General features: G+C 39.9%; 1 protein-coding gene across 2 annotated transcripts in view; it reads right to left on the bottom strand.

Annotated features, from left to right (window-relative positions):
- LOC150081804 (SEC14-like protein 2) overlaps window positions 1-24,342 on the bottom strand; it is a 97,060-nt gene that overhangs the window by 41,485 nt on the left and 31,233 nt on the right. For both annotated transcript variants that reach the window (XM_090379693.1, XM_090379694.1), the window contains 2 exons: window positions 14,656-14,725; window positions 9,020-9,063 (listed from right to left, as the gene is read on the bottom strand). In XM_090379693.1, the coding sequence (XP_090235819.1) occupies window positions 9,020-9,063; window positions 14,656-14,725 (114 nt within the window). The remainder of the gene's footprint in view (window positions 1-9,019; window positions 9,064-14,655; window positions 14,726-24,342) is intronic.

The following is a 24,342-nucleotide window of genomic DNA, read 5'->3' as shown; positions in this document are numbered from 1 at the left end:
AATAAATGGATGGTTGAGTGGGAGAAGACAGAGTGGTTATGAATGGGCACTGCTCCTCTTGAACTGACGTTATTAGCGGAGTGCCCCAGGAGTCAGTGCTGGGTCATTGTTGTTTGTTGTATTTATTAATGATATTGATGAAAGCATAAGTTTGCAGGGTAGTTGATCACAGTAATCAGGATATGCTACTTCAACAAGATCTAGAAAAATTAGGGAAATGGCTGAGATGTGGAAACTGAAGATTGATATCGACAAAAGCAAGGTACTGCATATGGGTAGCAGTTAAATATTGTTTGGCATATGACTTTATATGTTAAATATTTGTTCAGTAGCGTGCATGATGCACGGCATTATCGGCCAAAAGAAGCAAGATCCTCTTCTTCCATGGTTCGGATGGCACCGCAGTTACATTCTATGGGACCATCTGGGTAGCCAAGCGGGTTAGATCGAAATTTGATATAACCCGTTCGAAGACTGTTCAAGCTTTTCCATATGCGCCAGTCTAAATCAGCTCCGGTTAGTGGGAGGCTGATAAGTCTGTTGAGGAGTTGTCTGGTAACAGCCTCTTGCCAATCTTAATACACTATCAGGATAGTACTGTGAAGACTGGTACACCACTACAGTACATAACTGTTAAGCCTTAATAGTACTAAAGTGGTGTCTCATGCAGGAGGGCCCTGCAGGACGAAAGACGACGTGGAGCTGTTTATAGTGTTTCTTGTCAAGCGGCACCAGAGGTCCCCCCCCTAACTCCGCGTGGTGTACTCTGTGTCGCAGTACAAACTTTGTAACGGCCAGAGATAGTGTAAGTTTATATCTAGTCTGCATAGTGTAGTGTTGATTTGTTGTTTCTCCAGCCGTTTAGCCGCGGGCTTACTAATAGGACCCCGTTGTCCGTTCACGCCTCGAGCAGTAAGCCGGGAGTAAGGTTTAGATATAGACTCTGGCTGGGGCGAACCCTGGGCGTCGCTTGAGCTTTCCGTAGGACCCTTGAAAAAATAATAAAAAAACACTGGAAATTTTTATTGGAAAAGGGCGCAGGGGTGATAGTTCAAGTACAATCCGTACAGTCCCTGCTTCTCTCCCTACCTCACCCTAAGTGGGTGGGGAGATCCCACTATACAATGTGCTTCTCTGTTTAGTGATCCCACACCAGCCAGACAGACCAGCTGCAGCCAGTGTCAGCTAATATCACGTCAGGCCTCAAAACCGGGTGCATGACGTCAGCAAGGCAGGTGGAAGTTTCCAGTCAGGTTTCCCCGTTCTGCAGTCTGAGTGGGTAGCACGTCACCGTCCTCCCCACACCGGGTGGAAAAGGACCGGGTTCGAATCCCGTCGATGACGCGAGGAACTTTAGTGGGTTTTTTTTCACTCCATGGCTGAGTTAGTCGGTCTCAGGCGTAGATAGCAAGGTTTTTTCCCCTCAGACACAGAGGTTTTTTCGTCCAGCAAAACAGGCAAATCGACCAGAGAAAACACGCATTTTACAGACACGAATACGGGTTAATGTAATATAGTAATTTTTTTTTTTTTTTTTTCGTTCTGCAGTCTATCTTTTTGGGATGGGGGTGCTAGAACAACACACACTCTACATGCATTCACCACTACACGCCTAGCATACGCACACTTGAACAAGTAGTACACTTTTTTTGGGTAAACTATTAAGTAGCGCATAGCACCACCCTCCCAATCACCATCTTACATTCATCATCATCATACAGAGACAGGAAGCAGGTGCCACCTAAATGCAGACAAATAATTAGACGGCCACGATTTTTTTTTTTTTATACAAATCGCAACGTTAACTCAGCAACTGATGACCTTACACAAATGACCTTAACATTCACTCACTTTTACACATCTTAACCTGCAACTAGCTAAAAAAGCTATAAATATGCACAGTGGGCTTCGAACAGACAAGTGCAAAAGTGGGCATGCAAGATAACACGTTCAACAGAATTAACAGACTTCCAACGTGGAATGACAGTATGATGCCACATAAGCAAGCGTTCTGTACGAGACATGCAGTCACTCTGGGGATCCCAAGGTCAACGGTTAGTGACATCATATGCAAATGGAACTGAATCTGCAAAAGACGACCTGGTAAATCCCGAAAACTAACAGAACGGGACAGGAGAATTCTGTGCGCGCATTGCCTCAATTGGGACTAATGGTAGAACTAGTACAATACGAAGGACAACCCATGATATGGGTTACAATGGTCGTGCAGGCCACTGGTCACCTCAAAAAATGCTAGACGCCGATTAACATGATGTAAGGAGCGCGAATCCTGGACTGTAGAACAGTGGAAAACAGTCTTATGGACAGACGAGTCGAGATTCGCACTCTGTCAGTCTGATGACCGTTTCTGGGTGTGGCGAATGCCAAGGGAACAGTTCCTTCCCGATTGTATCCTCCCAACATTGAAGTTTGTTGGAGGCAGTGTCATGGTATAGGGCTCCTTTTATGGTTTGGCTCCATTAATCGACAAAACCATGAATGCTGTGCAATACCAGGAAATGTTGGACAATGCACTTCCAACATTATGGCAAAACTTCAGGGAATGCTCATACCTGTATCAACAAGACAGCACGCCATGGCGCTGCTCGGGTCGTAACAGAGTGGTTTGAGGATATGGGTGTAGAAAAGTTAGATTGGCCAGCCCAGAATAGTAATCTGAACCCTATCGAGCATCTTTGAGATGTATTGGATCGTCGGGTAAGTACACGTCGAGATCGCCCAAAGAACAAGGTGGCTGCGTCAGAGGCCGAGTGGAGGAACATATCACGTGACATTCATAAAGAGCTAGTTGAGAGTATGCCGCGAAGATTGAAGGCCGTCATAAAAGCAAACGGTTTCAGCACAAAATATTAAATGACAATAAAAACTCTTTTTTTGTCTAAAGGCAAGTGTCCGGATAATAATGGTAGGGCAGTGTAGTCTTACACTTACAGGTATCCTAAAACACATACAATCTGACTAAGATACATACCCACACATCAACTGTACATTTATACTTACACAAATATCCATTCATATACGTGTACATTGCCACTTTCATATACACTTGCAAACTCGTATCCTTTTTGTGGGAACAGACACCCGTCACACAGACGTTCATGCACACCTGACACGTATCGACACGAGCCCTCTGACTTCTGCGTTGCCAGCCGTGATTGGGAGCTTGTGATTCTGATTTCTGAGGGATTGTGACTTTTTATCATGGTTCCTTTCACCTGCCCGTATGCAACATAGCAACAATTATACATTCAAAACCCATATACACTTTGGCACCCAAATCCAAAAACACGTGCACCTAGACTCATGGATCCTATAACACAAAGAACGTATAGACAGTAACAAAGTTACTCAATAATTCAATGAATACCAGTAACAAAACAGAAATTGTATGTATGATGTCGTATTCTTTAAAAATAAAGCATGGAAACACATAATACCGTATCAGCTCTTGACATAAACACTCTTATTGGGTGAGAATCACATTTTGGCAGGACAATTCGCAGTCGCCATTTTCAGTGATAATTACAGTCAGAGAGTGCAGCAGTATAAGTAGGGGATAAAGCAGTCTGGCAGTCACAGCATGGTTGCTTCTCCTAATATCAAAAGCTTTCTGAGCAAACTAGAGAAGGTCATGTAGTGTCTCGTCAGAAATGAGTATTTCCTCATCTCCACGGGTTATGGGACCAACCTTGGTTATAAGTCTACATCTATGGGGATGGTAATTTGGGCAGTCCTAAAGGCCATGTGCAATCTTCCTCACAGTCATAACCTATGGCCTGCGCCATAGGTTATGATTGGGACGAAGCTCAGTCAGCGTGGCTGATCTATAAGCACTCGCCAAAGATCCATGGTGATCTTTGGCAGGTTAGGTGCTTAGCGTTTGCTGACGATCTTGTTCTCACCATTCGGGCAGGCACTAGACGCCTCCTTGAGGATCGAGCTAACGATTGAGGAATGCAAACTCTCCATAGCAGCAGACAAAACCAGGCCATTTTGTTAAATGGAAAACTTGACATTGGGCATCCCCCTGGTATATTAAGATTGGTAATACCACCATTCATTTTAGTCACCAAGTTAAAATACCTTGCAATAATTGACAGCAACCTCACTTTTAGTCCACATCCTCCAATATCTTAGAACAAAGATTAGAAAATACACTGCCTTGGTGAAAAGGATTATGGCCAAAAACTCAGGCCTCTGTGGTCGTTCCCTCATCGTGCTCAACAAGGCGGTTTTCTTGCGTATCATTAATCCATGCTGCTCGCCATTTCTAGTGCTAAATGGCCACTCCAGATCTTGATGGACTTTCTTCCCCTTGATCTGGAGGTCATCTGAAGCGGGTATCCTACTGTCTTAAGAAAAGTATTTCACCCACTATCCTAAATTAAAGTGTCAACCTGGCAATTGACCCGAAAATTGAAAAAAAAAAAAAAAAAAAGAAAGAAACGTGTGTGTGTGTGGACATGTGCATATGTAAAGGGCGGCTCCTAGAACGTCAGTTCAACTGCGTCTCGTATCTCTGTGAAAATAGTACCACACTATAAAGGGCCAGAAATGTGAATGACGTAGATTTGTGTGTATTATGTGTGTGTGTTCTGGCCACTTGGCTAACCAAAAGCATCAGTCACCAGGACAGATGATTTTGGGTACTCGTCCACACCACGGGAAGGTAGGCCAGTCCATGAAAAGCACGTACTGTCTCAAAAGAGCCTCTGACCCACCTGGTGTAGGCCAGGATCGTCTGGGAACCCATTCCAGAGGGAAAAAAAAAACGACGACGACCCATGTTGCTGGATATGGAAAAGAAATGAATAAAAACGAAAATAAAGTAGAACATGTATAATAAAAAAAATTATAATAATAATAAATAGGTAATAGGTAGTGGTGTTCCTTAAAAAAACAATTTAATAAATAAACAAAAAAAATAAACAGCTAAAAACCATTTTATCAGATCTGGCAAGCGCTTTGAGATTCCACTCCTAAAGGTCTTGTCACAAAGAGATTCATTCCCCAAATAGCCTCCCCTCTCATTTGCCCCTGGAGTCTTTATCTCCATCATTCTCACTGGCCATGGCTCCCTAAACGCCACACTTGCTGAATTTGGCATCATTGAGGTTCCTCACTGCTTCTGTGGGCTCCCGGAAAGCTGGGAGCATATCTTGTACCACTGCCCAAAGTACAAAGACTTCAGTACGCTTCTTACTACATCCATGAGAAGGCTTCCATCTGGACAAGAGTACTTTTTTTCTCGCTGACCATAAATTTTACTAAACGTAGGAACAATCTGAGAATCAATATCAAAACTCGATAATCTACATGGACTTGACTACGTAATCATCTAACCCACACAAGGTTTGTTACGTTTGTTATTAGGTTTTTAGGAACATTAGCAACTAAGGCCATATTGCTCCGGGGATATGCGGTGGTCATTCCCTGACCTTTCCGCATCCTCCGTAGTTGGTGGGCACGGGCTCGAACCCCGGTCTAATCAAGAAGAGTGTGCTACGCACTGCTGCCCACCTGGCTGCGGAGGCGCCTCCCACAATGGGTAGAACACCTTTATACCTTGTTGTGGGACAGGTGGAACTGTCATCAATGCCATTATGGCGGTCATCTTTGTGCGGCACCCTAGCCTGGCGAATCCTTTAAAAGATTAAAAATTTTTGGATGTCCCATTGGGGACCTGGGTGGGCTCCCCAACGGGACATCCAAACTCTTCGTCCCTCCCTACCTCTCACATCTGTAGGATGGCTTTCTTTCTTCGTCGTTCCTTCTTCTCACTAACTACTCTCAAACTATCTCCCACACTCACTTTTATTATTTTTTTTGTTTTTTTTTAGGTACCTAAAAAGCTCAAGCGACTCTGTGTGTTGCCTAGCCAGAGTTCTTTCCCTCTATTGCACTGCCTGGCAATAGAGGCAAAGAAGGGGATTAGTGACGACCGTTTAGCTGCGGGGTATCACTAAGTACCCCATTGCTAAATGGCCACAAGAACAACACCGACCTTTACAGGGAAGACTTTACTGTATGAATCACAGAGTAGTACGTGGAGTTGTGGGAACACCGGTGCCGCCAGACAATAAACACTAAGTCTACTGATAAGGTTCCATGGCATTTTGCTGGTATGGGTCGAGTCAATAGCTTTCTCAGCTGATCTTGTAGCCGGAGAAAAAAGGATTGTCACTGAAAAACTTTACGCAATTTTCGTATTCTTTTTGCTATTTCTTTAAGAAGCCAGATAAGTACTCGATTCGGCAGCCTCGTGGAATGAATTCGTTGTATTATCGACTCAGATTCTGTACGAAGAGTTGTTGTTGTTATTTGGTTTTTAGGAGCATTAGCAACTAAGGCCGTATTGCTCCAGGGATATGCGGTGGTCATTCCCTGACCTTTCCGCATCCTCCGTATTTGGTGGTCACGGGCTCGAACCCTGGTCTAATCAAGAAGTGTGTGCTACGCACTGCTGCTCCTGCCCACGGAGGCGCCCGTATGAAGAGTGGATAGGATTTTGGTGCAAATGGGATCAGTTCTTCCAATTTAGATGTGAATCCGTGCCAGTCTGCTTTTTTTTAAAGAAGTATGTAAGTAGGAAGGAAACTGTGCTTGTTGGTCTATGTTGGATGTGCGGGATAGGCTTCAGTATGCTCTTAATACAGCAACGTGCAATGGTGCTGAAAACAAAAATGAGGTCTCGATCATAACTCAGTTTCCATCTTCCACTGTTGAAGGACGGAAGTAGCTTGGGATTGTGCGCAAAGCTGAGGGAGAATCCCTTGACCTACCGTTCTACACGCTCTCCATCTTCATCTGTTAATTTATAACCCCAGGAGATATTTCTCTGTTCAAATCTACAATGACGATCTTAACAGGGGCGGGATCTTGACTGAAAAGGTCGTTGAATTTAAATTTAATGTCGAGTACTTTATAGATGGCAAAAATACTAACATAACCCAAAGATAGTGAAATCATTTCTGTATTATCCAAATCTGCCGAGCTGGTGGATCTGATATCAAGATCAGGTTTTTCATAGATGGCTCTGCCATACTTATTGTGTGGGCGCTCCGCGTTCACTTTCATACTTGGTATGCATGGTCGGTTAGAGCTAGCCCCTTCTATGCGTTAAGGGATACACAGAGATGATAATTGGATTCACCACATAAAAATTAGCTAGGAATTAACACCACAGAAAACCTTGAATATTGATGGAAATGATTTTAAAAACAGAGTCCAAATGGCGATAGGAGGTCCAGGAAGTCTAGGACAAGCATAGTAACAAGTCTCAACAGGCGCAAGACGTGGGTATCAATAATTCTAAATTAAAGTGCCAACTGTGTAGTACTGGACAACAAAAAATGCCTTGGGGTATTGTTGCAGTCAGATATGAAGTTCTCTGAACACAGTGCTGCCAGGACAGCTCGCGGCTCTTTGAATACACGAATTTTGCCAGAAGGGATAAGAAGGTGATTATCCTTGTATAGGGAAATGGTTAGACTGCATCTTCAGTACTGCATACAGGTCTGTAAGCATTATTTTAGAAAGGACGTTGAACTGCTGGAAGGGGCAGAGAAGAGCAACGAGATTAATCAGTTCTGCAAATTGCTGCGCCTGGAAACTAAGCACCTGCGAGCAGATCTGATTGAAGTCATTAAGGCTTTAAATGGATTGAGTAACAATTAAATGCTGATGGAGTCTTTCCTTTTGATCAGATAACACATGTGAGAGACATCAATTTAAACTGAGAAAACGATGGTTGCTAGATACATGGGGGAAAATTTGCTTTCAGGCGGTGGGTAGCTGACTGTTGGAAGAAACTTCCATCACCCGTTGTGCAAACGGGTAGTTTGAATAAATAATGACAAATTATTAAAATTATCAAGCAGGTAATCTGGGAAGGTTTTACGGTCCATAGTCTAACGAAGGACCCTTATAATGTCACTCGGTTGTTTGTCTGTCTCTCTCTCTCTCTCTCTCTCTCTGTCACAGCATTGTATCTCTGGAACCACTCAACCTATTGACTTGAAATTTTGCATGAGATTGTACGTCATGTGGGCCAACATAACGCCATATTGATCGTTGTTGACAAAAATTTGTCTGAGAAATGGGGGGGGACAAAAATGTTGTCGACAACCTATAGCTTATTATATACCGTTGGAAAGAGCTCTACAAGTAGAGTTTAAAATATAATTTTATAATATTTTTAAAATTAAAAATGGCAGGAAATGTCTGGCGCCGCCATTTCCGTCGCTAATGGAGCTAAAATTTTAAAAATCACATTAGCTACGCGTTATTCGATGCTTATCAAGGGAAAACTATTCCGATTGAAATCTATCATTTTACTTTTTGTGTTACAATTAAAACACCAATTTTTTATTGCACTTATTTGTACTAAGTAACGCTCTTTTTGGTGACAAAAAAGGTTGCTAAATAGTTAGTTAATAATTCTATAAAGGTCATTTATAAATTTTGGGACAAGAAGTATTTATTAATAATTTTCAAAGCTGGAGTTGTCCTGGCAAGGACAACTCCAGCTTTGAAAGACTCAAATAGACAACGTATTCGTTAGTTCCTCAGTTTTAGGCCAAGCCGGGGTTCTAAAAACTTTTTTCAGTTACCATAAAGCTCTCTATTTGATATACTACACTAACGACCATTGGTGACTACGGACCCTTCACCCTGAGGGCCAGGCACTCAGTAGTTGACCGATTTATTTTATTTTTTTGCTGATACTGTAAAAGTTGTTTTCTTGAAATGATATACAGGGAGATTTCTTTTTTTTTCCGCTTAACTAATCAAAAACTAATAACTATTTGATACAGAATATTTCTACAAAACTAGAAGCAAGGATACACAGAGCCAATAATCGAAGTACCAGCATTTGGTAGGTAAATACCAGCATTTGGTGGATAAATGCAAACTCGACTGTTACAGCTTTGAATACATGTGGCCATCCGCCCAAGTTAAAATTAGTAAAATTTGAGAATTATATTACTTTACTTACCTTTCTTAGCATATTCTCAGCCTTCGTAATATTAAATTTTCTTGCTGTATGAAAAAAAGGAACTGTTTAGTGGGAAAATAATAATTAGTTTGCGTGAAATTATGTTAAAGTGCTTTTATTATTTTTAAATTGAACAGAAATGAAATCTCTAGTTAACTTAATTTTAGTAAAGTTGTTCAATTAAGTGTTGACTATAAAATTATAGTCTGGTAAAAAAAATAAATAAATAAAAATAGGGGGCTTAGAGGGAAACAGGTATTGTGTGTCTTATCAGACACTCAGTCTAAAACACTGATGGATCCAATATCTTTCTATTACAGAAGATTTAGGAGAATTCCGGTTGGTCTGCCTCCCTAAAATCCACTCATGCACACCTCCTCGATAGTGAGTCCTGTTACGTCACTTAGGTGGCAACGAACGTGTAGAGTGGTTCACTTCAAGACGCCTGGTCAGCGTGAAGAGGAAAAGACCAAACCCTCCAGCATATGACAGCACGGCGAAACAAATGGCCCTCAGTCCCCAGCGGCTTTCACTCCCCTTCTTACGGCAGGGAGAGAATCAGAGTGGAAGCAGAGGGTGCTAAGAATATCTGGGTATGACCAGGCTGCCATTCATGGAAACTAAACTTAGCCTGTTACAACGTAAGATCGCTCTTCGGTGAAGACAGGATATTAGAGCTGGAAAAGGAACTAGAAAATATGAATTGGAATATATCATCGGTTTGGCTGAAACAAGAAGAAGAAATGAATCACTTGAATGAATGAATTGAAGTTTATCAAGTGGAAATCTGCTGTACACCAATGGAAACAGTGAAAGGAGCGAAGGTGGAGTTGGGTTTCTGGTCCATAAAGATATAAAAAACAACATTTTGGAATTCAAAAATACATCACCAAGGGTGTCAAGACTAATACTCAAGATTTCTAAGAGGTACAAGCTAAAGGTTATAATGATTTATGCATCAACATCGAGCCATGATGATGAAGAGGTTGAAGAAATGTGCACCGAAATTGAGTCTTCTAGATGAGCAAAAAACCCACTGCACTATTACTGTGGGGGACTTCAATGCTATGGTTGGAAAAAGACAAAACAGCGCAGAAAGGGGAACTATAAGAAATTTTGGAATTGTTGAAAGAAATGAAAGAGGTAAAAGACTTGCGGAATTTGCAGAATCTCAAGGATTGTCAGTAATGAACACTTTTTTTCAAGACCTTTTCTTGAACAGAAAGTGGACATGGAAGAGTCCAAATGGATTAACAACTATTGAAATCGACTTCGTCCTCACTAACAAGATATATCGTAAATAATGTTACCATCCTGAATAAGATAAATGTTGGAAGGGATCACAGAATGGTATGATGTACACTTGACATAGAGGTAGGAAAGGAAAAAACTGACTCGAGTAAATAATACAAAGGTCTTTGAGATAACAGAGGAGGAGAAAAAGCAGTATTTACTGGAACTTAAGAATAAGTTTGAGCTTCTGCAGACTCCTCAGAACCAAGATATCGACGAGGAATATTACAACTTTCTGAAAGTGATAAAGCCCAAGAAACCAATAGGGAAAAAGAAATCCAAAGAAGAAAAAATTAGTCAAGAAACACTTGTTATGATTAACCGAAGGCGACAAATGAAGAACAAGATAAACACTGACAAGGAGAAAATTGAGTATACTGAGTTATGCAAAGCCATTAGAAAGAGACTCATAGAGGCCATAAGAAGATTTAACACAAGAAAAGTAGAATAAGCATTAAGGGAAAACAAAGGACTTAAATCAGCAGCCATGAGCAGTAATACAGAAAGACAAATGATACTGAAACTGAAGAATAGCGATGGTGTACTTATAAATAGCAGAGAAGGCATAATTCAAATAGCAGAAGACTACTATAAAGAATTATACAAGGATCGAGGGAATGATGCCAGCAGTGGGCAAAATGGATTGCAAATTAGCAACACATACGACATACCCGATATTCTTCCTGATGAGGTAGAACATGCATTGAAGAAAATGAAGAATCGGAAAGCCCCGGAGGAAGATGAAGTTACTGTACAGTTGTTAAAATTGGGAGGAAGATGAAGTTACTGTAGATTTGCTAAAATTGGGAGGAAGATGAAGTTACTGTAGAGTTGTTAAATTGAGAGGAAGAGGCATAACACAAAAACTGGTAAAGCTCTTCACAAAATGTATTAGAAAAGGTGTGACGCCTAAGTAGTGGAATGATGCAATCATAGTTTTGCTGCATAAGAAAGGAGATAAATGAAAATTTGGAAATTATAGACCAATTAGCTTGTTATCCCACATCTACAAGTTGTTCACAAGGGTCATTACTAACAGATTAGAAAGAATACTTGATGAGAATCACCCGAAAGAGCAAGCTGGCTTTAGGACGGGATTCTCAACTATGGATCACCTTCGCGTAATATCACAGCTAATGGAGAAAGCAAATGAATATAAAACACCATTATGCCTGACATTTGTGGAGTATAAAAAGGCATTTGACTCCATACAGCATAAGGCAATATTTCGGGCACTAGAAAGAGAAGGCATAGATACCCCATATATTATGATTTTGAAGAAAATATATGAGAACGCTACCTCCTTTATTAGACTAGACAAAGATGGTAGCAAATTTAAAATCGAGAATGGAGTTCGACAAGGAGACAATATCTCCGAAGTTGTTTACTGCTGCCCTTGAGGAAGCTTTCAGAAGATTAGATTGGTCGCAGAAAGGAGTCAATGTGAATGGAGAGTACCTAAACCATTTAAGATTTGCAGATGTCATTGCGGTCATAAGCCACGATCCCAAAGAATTAGAGGAAAATCATCTTAATCAGTTATACATAGTTAGTAAGGATTTTGCACTAAAGATGAATATGGCTAAAACAAAAGTAATGAAGTATGCCACAGAAAGGGACATAATGATTGAAGGAGCAGTAATTGAAAAGGTGGAGTCACATACTTATCTTGGACAAGTTATTAGCTGTAATAATGATAAGTGGCTGGAATTCAAGAGAAGAATAAATTTTGGATGGATAGCATTCAGGAAATATAGTCACATATTGAAGAGCAATATCCCAGTTTGTCTCAAACATAAAATAATGAACCAATGTATACTCCCCACCATGACTTATGGTAGTGAAACTTGGGCACTCACCAAAAGAATGGAAGAGAAGCTGAGAACTACACAGCGAAGAATGGAACAAACTATATTGGGAATTAGACTGTTATATAAGAAGAGAAACACATGGATTAGGCAGTAAACTCAAGTAAAGGACATTCTTATCAAAACTAAAGAACCAAAATGGTCTTGGGCAGGACATATAGCTCGAAGACATGATGACAGATGGACTAACAGAATGGTACCGAAGAGGAGCTAGAAGAAAACCTGGAAGACAACGGCGAAAATGGATAGATGAAATTCATGAGTTTGTGGATAGTAAATGGATGGCCATTGCACAAAACAGAACGAACTGGAAAGTGGCTGGAGAGGCCTTCATCCTGCAGTGGACTGAAAATGGCTGATGATGATGAAAGAATATAGACTGGTAAAATTATTTATTGAGACTGATAAGTTGGAAAACAAAGCATTCGGTTCTCCATGAAGGCGAAGTGAACGAAAAATCAAGCAAGGCTATGATGCTTCAAAAATAGCACTGAAATTCCCCAAAGCAAAGAATCTGAACGATTAATTTTGCGAATGTTGGAAGTGCGAGACGTGTCTCGCACTTCCTCAAGAAATTTGGTTTAAATACGATGGCTTAGAAACATTTAAACATTTTTATTCGTCGCTTACAGGATCTTTTTTATTTCTCGAATAGAATCATTGCTATTAAATCTACATTATTCAGTGGCTTATCATTTCATGGTAAACTGTATCAGGGCCCTGAGAAGGGAAAGGGATCAAAAAGAAGAGAAGAGAAGAAATTACAAGAAAAATAATGTCGCAGCAAGGCCCAAGCTGTGATACTCCACTGTTTGGATTTCATTCCTCTCCATTAAGTTGGTTGGTTAATTTTATTTTTAATGGCGCATTGGCAGCAGGTTGCGCCAAGCCAAAAATAAAAACAATACCGGTACTGTACTAAATATGTTTGGTAACCTATAAACAGGCTACCATGTCAAGACGGTAAAAATGATGAAGTAAGGTAAATATAAAGAATGAAGTAAAAAACAAAGTGCTGTATAAAAGTAAAAATTTAAATCGGGGTGTATAAATTACACGAATGTCGAAAATTAAAAGCATCAGATAAATTTTATTTGTCATATGAAATCTGGCTGAGTGTAAACAGTCAGCCAGATTATACAAGCGGCAAAACAAAAGGCGTTCATCTCGATAAAAATACAGTACAACAAATGGATAAAATAATTTCGTACTTCTCACTCATATGTAGGTTATCCGCCCTCAGCAAAAAAGGAATATGTCAGATGACTGTGACCTATGGGGCTACTCCATTAAGTAAATATTATATGTAAATATTACAGCAACTGGTTATTATACGTTCGTTTCATGTCAACAGACTACACAAAAAGGCAAAAACCTCTTTACGTGACAGAGTTTATAAACTGGGAAGCTAGCACGAGTTGTCTCAGTGCTATGCTTCAAACTAGTAACACTTCCTGGAGAGTAAAGAATCTATTAAACTGTTCCAAAGCCGAATAAACAATACAAAAACAGAATTACAGTACATACACACTATTTGAATGTATTTCCTCACTGTACATTTTAATTTTAAACTAAGATTTAAATCTTAGTTTAATTTATTTCATTCAAAGTAGTCTTCTCAACATTTTCCTGCGGATGTTGCCACCAACTGAGGCATGCTTGGAGCCCTACTTTCGGAATGGTTCCGAGTAACTGCTTGATTTCACCCAGCCTTCTTTAATTATTCTCCTTTAAATTGAGCCTTCAATTTAGGAGAAAAAAGGTGAAAACCACAAGTTGCCAAGGTGGGAGGGTTTGGTTACAGGAATATTGTTTCACCAGATATTCAACTACAAGCAGGGCATTATTGCTATGCTCAATAAGCACGATGCAGGACAAAGATGCATTTGCCTACTGCTACCGGCGTTTCCTTCTTAAAAAAAAAAAAAAAAATCAATCATTACCACTAGATCCTCTAGACAGAATATATTTGAGCCACCTTCCGGCAAGTGCTCATGGTGCATCATTCTTGTTCGAAAATTACCGCCATCATCATTACCTTCATATTCGATTGCACCTGCTGTTTCAACCCTCCCTCCCGCTTTCGGTCCTTTCAAACTTTGACTTACTGGAAAGTTTCCGGCAACCTCAATGCAATTTGCAAAAAAATTTCTTTCCACATATACATTGTTATTTACAATTGATTATTTCGGACGCATGAGTTTTTATTACTGTTTATAATTTGAGTAACCTCATCTTGAAATAAGATGGCAGGTCGAAATAAGAACACCAGTATCCGTCTAATCCGAATCTGCTTTCGATCATATTGCACACATTAAAAACACTGGGAATCAGGGCAAACGCAGGAACAACTATCTCATACGTCCGCTGACCTTTTTCTGATTAACCCATGAAATAATGTCAAAATAATTCGACGAGTGGGAAAAGATTTCAATTAAAGATTTATTTGTTTTTAGCTAGGTATACGATACTCACCCTTCAGCCAGCGAAGGAGGTAAACATCATCGAAGTCAGGCTGCAGAATATCTGTCACAACGACTCGAAACTGCAAAAATAAATAAAAATAGCAATAAATTATAAAAATAAGTATCATTTTATTAACTCTCAACAAAAAAAACAGGAAATTCATCCATAATCATTCCAAAAAAGAAAAAGGGTTCTTATAAGTAACATCGTTCTTCCTCCAATTTCTCGAGACTAATCTTATACCCAAAAATTATGATGACGATATCTCTTTTAACAAAAATTCGATTTTCAGATGCCTTAACTTGTCACAATTTTTGAGTCAAGTTTGGTAAGCATTTGATTCAGAACGACAAAACAATGTCTAGCATCATACTTATCTAATGCAGTCGGATAATTTTTCGGTACAAGGCCATTGATATCTCAGATTACAGGAAGTACGCTACGTCGATTCGACCGGAGCTTACATGAAATAATATATATTTTAACTTTGTTGAGGAACGAGCACATGTATCTTTTGTTTCAATTTTCCAAGTAACCTTTCCCCATATTAACTTCAATATTCGAATTAAAAATTATTAGAACACACACACACACACGTATGTATACAGTAAACCCTCTCTAATTCGGATGTCGGATAATCTGGATCGAAATATGAAAAACTCTGTTCATAGTTGAGTACTTTGAAAGATACATGGGATTTAGGAAGGCAGATAAGTCATTCTGACTATGTGCAGAGAGAGACGGGGCATCCATTACGTTGCCTTGCGTATTGTTCAATATCGTTGACTCTGAGTCAGACGGACGTTATTGCTTATATCATTTCATTTGCGTACTTCTTTGTACGTATATATGTACATAAGTTAACAAATTTTATATAATTATGGGTTCTAAAGAATTGAAAAGTGGAATAAAAAGAAAACGCGTTAATGTGACTATTATTAACAAGCTCAAAGTGATAGAACAACTTGAAAATGGTGTTCCTGGAAAAAAAAAAAAGTTGCTGAAGAATTTGGTATTGGCCAACAGACTGTGTCAGATATTAAAAAATAAAACGAACCTATAAAGACATCTGCTTTAAAATTCGACGTGGGGAGTTGTTGTTGTTGTTTATGGGGTTTTAAGTGCAATGGCTACTTAGGCCATATTGCACTTAGAAAAGTGGTTCATACTGCCTGTTTGTTTCATGTAGAAGCAATTAGAAACGGCTATACATTCCTATTTGTTTTAGGAAGGAGAAGAATTCTGCGATGTTTGATTTTTCGCCTATGATATGGCTAAGTGACAATGGTATCTTTAAGCTTGCTAGAGAACTGAATGACATTAGTCGAGCATTATGATACAGAGTACATTCTAGAAGTATGTGTTTCACTGTATGTGGTGTATGACAATGATTACACTCAGGAGGGTCATTCCCTGAGAGGAGGAACAAATGAGTTAAATGAGTATGACCGATTCTGGCTCTGGTTAGGATTACTTCTTCTTGTCTGTTAGTAATGAGGCTAGAGGCCCATAATTTTGGTACAGGTTTAATTTGAAAAAGTTTATTATGAATTTGTGCTTGCCATTGTAGAGTCCATCGATCTTTACATATACTTCGGATCTTCATTTTATAATCAGTAAACGGTATTAAGAAATTTGTTGGGGCTGCTCTAGATGGATGTTTGGCAGCATCATCCGCAATTTCATTTCCTGGTATTCCAGTATGACCAGGTATCCAGCAGAAAATAACTTTTTGTTGGCACTCTCTCAGACGTATCAACTCTGTTCTAATGAGCTTTAATAGAGGGTGAGTAGACGGGGAATTGTTTTGCAAGGCTGATAAAGAACTCTGCGAGTCTGTGTAAATTAAGCTCTTTTGAATTGACATATGGAAAATACTTTCTATAGCAAGCTTTATGGCATATAATTCAGTTGTGTAGCTACTGCACTCTGTTGGGAGAGATAGAGAAATGGTAGCATCTGGGAGTACTACTGCTGCGCCTGATCCACTCTCGGACTTCGATCCATCTGTATAAATTTTAGCGAAGTCAGGATAACGTTGAGTATGCGCTATGTGTAGCTGCTGGATATTAATATCTGATAGAGAGTGTTTACCCCATTGGTAGAAATAATTGTCACAAGATGGTGTGATGACAGACCATGGAGGTTGAGGATCTATAGGATCTCGTAAAATTTTATTGAAGTGTACATCCCAATCTTCTGCTAGCTGTTTTAACCTAATACCAGCAGGCCGAACTGTCTGTGGTTTGTTTCTGTATAAGGTCATAAACTGTGGATTGTAGAGTATTGGCCAATTAGGATGGGTCATCTGGCTTTGGATCTTGGTTGCATAATTCAGCAGCAGCATCTTTCTCCTGATATTTAGGGGAGGTTCATGAGCTTCAACATACAAGCTTTGCACTGGAGATGTTCTGAACGCACCTAGTGCTGTTCTGAGAGCTGAATGTTGAATAGGATTGAGGCGAGATAAAGCGCTCTCCCTAGCAGAATCGAAGACAGGGGCACCGTAGTCCAGTCGAGATCTGATTATGGATCTATATATATGTAGCAGGCTTTGGCGATCTGCTCCCCATGTTGTGGCTGATAAGACTCTGAGAATGTTCAGTTTTTTTTGACAAGTAGTCCGGAGATGTTCAATGTGCTTTTGGAAATTTAACTTATTGTCAAAGAACAATCCCAGTAGACGAGTACAGTCAGTTATGGGAAGAGGATGGTTATTCAATTGCAGCTCAGGTTCAGGATGCATATTGCGTCTAGAGCAGAAGTGTATGGCAGTAGATTTCTGGCTGGATAGTCTATAACCATTTTGTGTCATCCATGTCAGGATGCGATTCATTGATATTTGAAGTTGGCGTTCAATGTAATGCATGTTTTGAGAATGACAGGAAATCGAGAGATCATCTGCGAAAAGGTATGAATCCACCGTTTTCGGAATGAGTTCAATTATATGGTTTATTCTCATTGCAAACAAGGTAGCGCTGAGAACAGATCCCTGTGGAATTCCTTCTTCTTGGATAAAGATTTTAGAGAGGGTTCCCCGATAACGAACTTGAAAGGATCTCCGTTGAAGAAAATTTTGGATAAAATATGGTAAATTACCTCTCAGGCCAAGAGAATGTAGATCCTTTAAGATTCCAAAACGCCACGTAGTGTCAAAGGCTTTCTCAACGTCAAGACAGACCATGACGAGATGTTCCTTTTTGATGAAAGCATTTCTGATATTTGACTCAGCTTTGATCATAAGATCCAAGGCGGATCGGTTTTTCCGGAATCCAAATTGTTCTTTATTTATCAAGTTTTGAGACTCGAGGAACCAGGTAAGACGGCCATGTATCATTTTCTCAAGAGTTTTGCTGAGACAGCTGGTGAGGGATATCGGTCTGTAATTTTGAGGAACCGAATGATCTTTACCGGGTTTTGCAATCGGTATTACATAAGAATGACTCCAGGAGCTGGGGAGGGTATGTTCAGAAAATATTCGATTATAAAATATGAGCAGCGAAAACAGTGATCTTTGATCCAGATTTCGGAGCATTACATAATATAACCCATCAGGGCCAGCAGCACTGTTTCTTGAGTTGGTAAGAGCTTGCTGTAGCTCGAACATGGTAAATGGCTGATTATACGATAAAGCAGAATTGTCAGCGTAATTCAGTTTGGATCTCTCTGCAACGGTTTTACGTTTTTGGAATGATTGATCATAAGCATTACAAGAAGACAACAGAGAAAATACAATTCCCAGTGCATTTGATATATCTGTGGGATTAGAGAGTTCTTGTCCATTCCAGTTTAGTAGCGGGGTGGATAGAGGAGGAAATTTATTGTTTAAACATTTTATTTTTCTCCAGATTAATCTGATATCGGTATTTTTATTAACTGATGAGGCGAATTTAATCCAAGTTTCTTTTTTTGCTTTGCGTCTGATGTAGCGAGCTTTAGCTCTGAGCCGTTTATAGTTAATAAGATTGGGGGTGGTAGGATTTTTGCGGAAAAGATTCCATGCTTTGTTTTTCTCTTTTTTTGCATTATTGCAATCTTCATTCCACCAGTAATTTAATTTTCGTCTATTACTTGCTTGATATTGAGGAACTGCGACGGATGCAGCTGCCAGCATTTGATTTGTGATATGCTCAGTAACGCTATTGATGGAACCAGACTGAATGATATCGTTGTCAAATGAGATGTGCGATCTGTATTTTTCCCAATCAGCCTTTGAAAATTTCCATTTAATTGGACTTTCTATTGGGTAGGAACAGGATGTTTGAATTTTGCAGATTAATGGATAATGGTCACTACTATAAGGATCATTCAGAGGTATCCAATCTATACTTGGAAAGAGGATTGGGGAACATATGGAAAGATCTATAGCAGATATTGAGCCAGTAGGGAGATGCACATATGTAGGAGACCCAGTATTCAGTAATGTTAAATTCTGCCTATCAATCAACGTTTCGATCAGCTTACCCCGTCTGTCTGAGGTGGGGGAACCCCATAATGGGTGATGTGCATTAAAGTCTCCTAGTAAACAAAACGGTGATGGTAACTGCATAACAAGATCTTCAAGTTCCTGAATAGTATATTGATGATTGGGCGGAAGATAAATGGAAGCCAATGTCAAAGTAATACCACTAACAACACGCGTGGCAACAGCTTCTAAGGATGTTCGTAAGGGAATACGTCTGGCGGGGATGGAGGAATCCACGAGTATCGCTACTCCGCCATGAGCGTTATTAGACACAGTCCTGTCTTGCCTGAATACAGTGTAATTTTTGATTGAGACTGAGACCAGTGATGTCAAATTAGTTTCTTGTAAGCACATTGCAAGAGGTTTATAGTGATGAATTAATTCGTATATATCATCTAGGTTACTGCGAAGACCTCTACAGTTCCATTGTATAATATGTTCCATTATTTGGTTTTGTAAGAGGAAGCTGAATCTGTCTGCTTTTTATGCGTAGGTTGTTTGTGACGGTCAGATTTAGATTTTTCTTTTCTAGGAAAAGAAGGGCGTCCTGAATCATTTTTATCCTCCATGTCTCCATCTGCATATAATTCAAGAAAATCTTCTTGGTTGGGCATATCATCTGTATCCATGCTTGTTGGTTGTTTCACCTCCACACTATCTGATTTATGTACTTTTTCTGCCACTGTATTGTGGGTTAGGTTTTGAGTTGGAATTGTGAGTGGCGTATTATTACTTTGGTCCACTAACTGTGATTCAGATGTAGGCTGAGTTGATAGTACGGATCGAGCCCAGTCGGCGATCGATTTATCTGGAGAGACTGACACTTCTGTTTGACATGCTACTGATTTGTAACTATGGGCAGCCGAAGCATAAGTAGTTTTTGGAATACTTGATTTTACTTGTCTTCTAGCTTCTTGAAAAGATACTTTATTTTCTGTCTTGTATTTCTGTATTTTTTTTCCTAACTTCCAAAGATCACAATCTTTGGAGTAGGCTGGATGATTGCCCTTGCAATTAGGACACTGCGGAGTTTGTGCCTTGCATTCAGATTGAGTGTGAGTTGTGCATCCGCAGTTTGGACATGTTGCATCTCCACGGCATGCTGTCTGGGAGTGGCCAAATTTCTGACATTTGTAGCATCTCAGAGGGTTCGGGATATAGGGCCGAACACGACAGTTTAAATAGCCTGCTTTAACCGAGGATGGTAGATTCGGCGAACTAAAGGTTAAAATTATGCTACGGGTTGGGACTAAGATGCCGTCTTTTCGTATCATGATTCTCTTGGCCTGAGTTACATTTTGATCTTTTAGTTCCTGAATTATTTCTTCCTCGGAAACGTTCAATAGGTCCCATTCACTGATCACTCCCTTGGAAGAATTCAGGGTGTTGTGTGGAGTGACTTGGATTGGAATTCCACTTAAAGATGTAAGTTTTAACAGGAGGTCAGAGTGTCTTGGAAGAGAGGTCTCTATTAGCAAGTCGCCAGATTGAAGGCGTTTCACCATTTTTGGAGATGCTGCTGCATTTACAAGGCATCGTTGTATGATGAAAGGCGAAAGCTTGCTGACAGATTGTGAAGACAGAGAATGGATGATCAGGAAAGCTGGAGCTTCCTGCTTGTTTGCATCCTTTTTTAGTCTTTTCGACAATGAAAAGTCATGATCAGTTTCGTGGTTGTCTTGTTGCGAGCTCTTTGGCTCTAATCGTGGGAAATCATTAGTATCCATGTTTACTCCTTTTAGCCCTGGGAGAAGTACTTTCTTCTCCCAGACTACCAGCCCCGCCACGTGGAGGCAGGAGCAGTGCCACCAGTGACCAAGCGGATATTAAGGTTAGTAGAGTGTGAGTATTTAATATAAATACTAAGAAAGAAAGGTAGATTCCCTTTCTGGGTTCTTACGTAAGACTTTTTAAGTGAAGAACCGCTTTAAGTGAACAAAACAGGAGAAAATCGTACAACAAAAAATAGAACTATATCACTTTCAAAGATCACTTTATGAGTCGCAGAGAAAAATCGCTTGTCACTATCGCTTGGCACTCGGGGCCGACGTGGGGAGTGTAAAAGTAGCGTATCAAATAGATAGACATTAAAAAAGCCAAAAGAAGTGTTGCTGGAAGAAGCTGTATTTAAGAGAGATCCATAGCAACGATCAAGTGGCGTTGGCGTGCGACGCCAAGGCCACCTGATAAATGTATTGTCTTTTTACAGTTTTTAAATAAAAGCTCTACAGTAATATATTTTTATTTATTTTCATCAACACTACCTATATTTTATTTATTAAATTTTCCATTTATTTCTGTTCTAAGTTTTTGTTCTTTTAAAGCTATCTTTTCTTCATTAATCCGGATTACCTCTTCCCCAATTAAACCGGATTAGCGAGGGTTTACTGTATATATACATCAATTTTTTAATTATACGATACATATAGGTATAATAAATAAGCTGATCATTTTAGTGAATGATTAAACCTCGGTTCTAGATATTAAAGTTTTGATACTGAGTTACTGTTGGTTTTTTAGTTGCTGTGTTACTATGTTTTTCATATATTATTATTAACATCTTTTATTTCCACATCAGTGCCCACTGATGTGGAAATAAAAGCGGAACAGTCTGGTTCGGCTAGAGGGGTGTACATTATAAATATTCAAGGCATTGACTGAATTAAGACATTGATGCATTTCTAGATAGCACTGAACATTTTAATTTTAAAATAAGATTTAAATCTAATGTATTCTGCATCCCTCTTGCATTTATGCTGTCCCGAGGCTTTACCAAATAATGTATCGTATAAATGGACATGAGTAAATTTTGTAAAATCCGGCACAGTTTACAAAGAAAAACTGAAAATATTAAGAAAAATCTCGTATCAACAACTGCATTTATTTACAGAAGAAACGGTGCAAGTGAAAGCTGGAGAGCACGAAATTAGCGATATTGAAATTTCAGATAATTACTTATTAGAAAAAATTGCGAGCCTAGAAGCGAGTAAGGGTGCTTACATGTAGAATGCAGGTAGCCGCTTACCGGAAACCAGCATCGACATGCAGCAGAAGCTTCTCACAGGCTATGAACACATAGAAAGCAGTTGACCAGCGCAAAACTTTAACCTATCGCATACCGAGAAGTTGAACTGGTCAACTGCTGCCTATATTTTCATAGCCAGTGAGAAGCTTCAGCTGCATGTCGCTGCTGGTTTCCGGTAAGCAGCTACCTGCGTTCTACGTGTACGCACCCTAAGGCTCCTGGAGTTGATGGCAAAGTATTTTGAGGGATGAGACAAGAGAGAATGCACTGAACCATTCAGCTTAATTACGAGGGCTTCACTGCACTCAAGAGAAATTCCTTGGATTGGATAAGTGCCAATGTATCCCCAATTGCGGTTCTAAGAATAAAGTGGGTAACTTTACTTTATTCGGTGATTTCGGTGGTTGGAAAAATCATGGAGCCAATAACAAAGAGTGCAGTCATTTAGATAGAAATGATATTCCGAAGGAAAACAGCATCGTTTTGTAAAGGGAAAATCATATTTAACCAACCTGGTTAGCTGCTTTAACTTAGTCACTCATGAGCTGGAGGTAGTAAATAATTTCGATATAGTTTACTTAGATTTCAACATTTCACTCAGTCCGTCATGAGAGTTTACTGTATAAGCTGAAAGACGGAATCGCAGAGAAAATCTTTAGATGGACTGCAGGATGGTTGCAGGGCAGGAGGCAGAGGGTTGTGATTAACATTGATTCTTCAGACTGGGCTAATGATAGAAGTGCGGTTCCCTAAGGATACGGAGCGGTACTGGACCACTCTTATTTTTGATTTTGTTAAATGTATTGAATGAACGAATTGAAGGGATAGAGAATGCGGAGTCAAAATTTTCAGATGATCTCAAGAGCGATTGAGTAGGTCAGAACCCGTGCCGAGGCGAACGAGGGTCTTGCCTCAGGTTAAAAGTTGAAAGGGGCGCAAAAAGAAAGATTAAATAATTGCCAACGTTTTCGATTTTATGTTTTGATTATTCCAATCCGTTTATCATCTTGCAAAAGCAAGATGATAAACGGATCTAATACGTTAATAGGAGAAAAATCTTTGTCGCGCCACTGTACAGATACAGAGCTCTGCGCGCCAGCGCTATCTCGGGCGCCACCATGGTTGTCATTTTATAACCTCAATTTTAATTTTAAATTAAAACGTGTACCAGAAATGTATTTTAAATAAGTCATTTTTTTTTTTTTTTTTTTTAATATTTTAGGGGAGGGCACACTTTTTCATTCTTGCCTCAGGTACTAAAATGGCTCGGCAATGCCCCGGAGTAGATAACGATTAGCGCCAAGCACAGTTTCAGGACGATTTAGATACATTTCAGCGATGGTCAAAGTGGAAACTATCTTTTAATGCAGCAAAATGCAAGGTAGGGATACACTTGGGAAGCAGCAACCACAGAATAACTTACACACTTTTTGACGTTAATCTAAAAATACACTGTTCGACAAAATTAACAGAGAACATCAAAAACGTGGTGTAAATCGTGCAACTTGCGATAAAGCGAGTCAAAATTTGTTATGGTAGTATACCATAGAATAACGATGAAATGAGGAGACAGCCAGAAACTACGGACAGGTATAATGGACAAATTGCCAAAAAGGTCACGTTATAGAAGCCGATAAAAGATGCTTGAAAATATGATCACATGAGTACGGCATGTGGTCCCCTCCAACGGCTACAAAAGCCTGACAGCGGTTAACCATGCTCGATATAAGAGGGTCCATAAGATACAGCAAAACTCCCATTCTTCCACCAGTGAAGACCTTAGCTCACCAAGTGACCGAGGAGTTGCCGATCGGTGTAAATGCGATGACCAAGGGCGTCCCACACGTGTCCAATTGGATTTAAGTCTGTGGGTCGTGCTGGCCATGGCAGTCGTTGGATATCTTCAGTTTCAAGATATTACTCCACCATTTCAGCTCTATATGCAATGACTTTGTCGTGCATGAAAAGAAAATTGGGGCTAACGGCACCTCTAAAAAGTCGCACATATAGTGTTTCAGGATCTGGTTCGGTACCCCTGTCAAAAACATGGACGGGTACAGCCGCTGATGACTATTTCGCCCAACACGAGAACACCGCGTCCCTTTCTCCGATGTTGTAGGGATGGTACCACATTCCTCGTTGTCTCCAGATGGAATAACGTCTATAATCTGTCACAAGTTCATGTGTCAGATGAACACCACTTTCG

This window comes from Mastigoproctus giganteus, chromosome 8 (genome assembly GCF_048544385.1).
Source record: "Mastigoproctus giganteus isolate SK-2022 chromosome 8, ASM4854438v1, whole genome shotgun sequence".
NCBI lineage: Eukaryota > Metazoa > Arthropoda > Arachnida > Uropygi > Thelyphonidae > Mastigoproctus > Mastigoproctus giganteus.
This window is presented reverse-complemented; position numbering and strand designations above follow the sequence as displayed.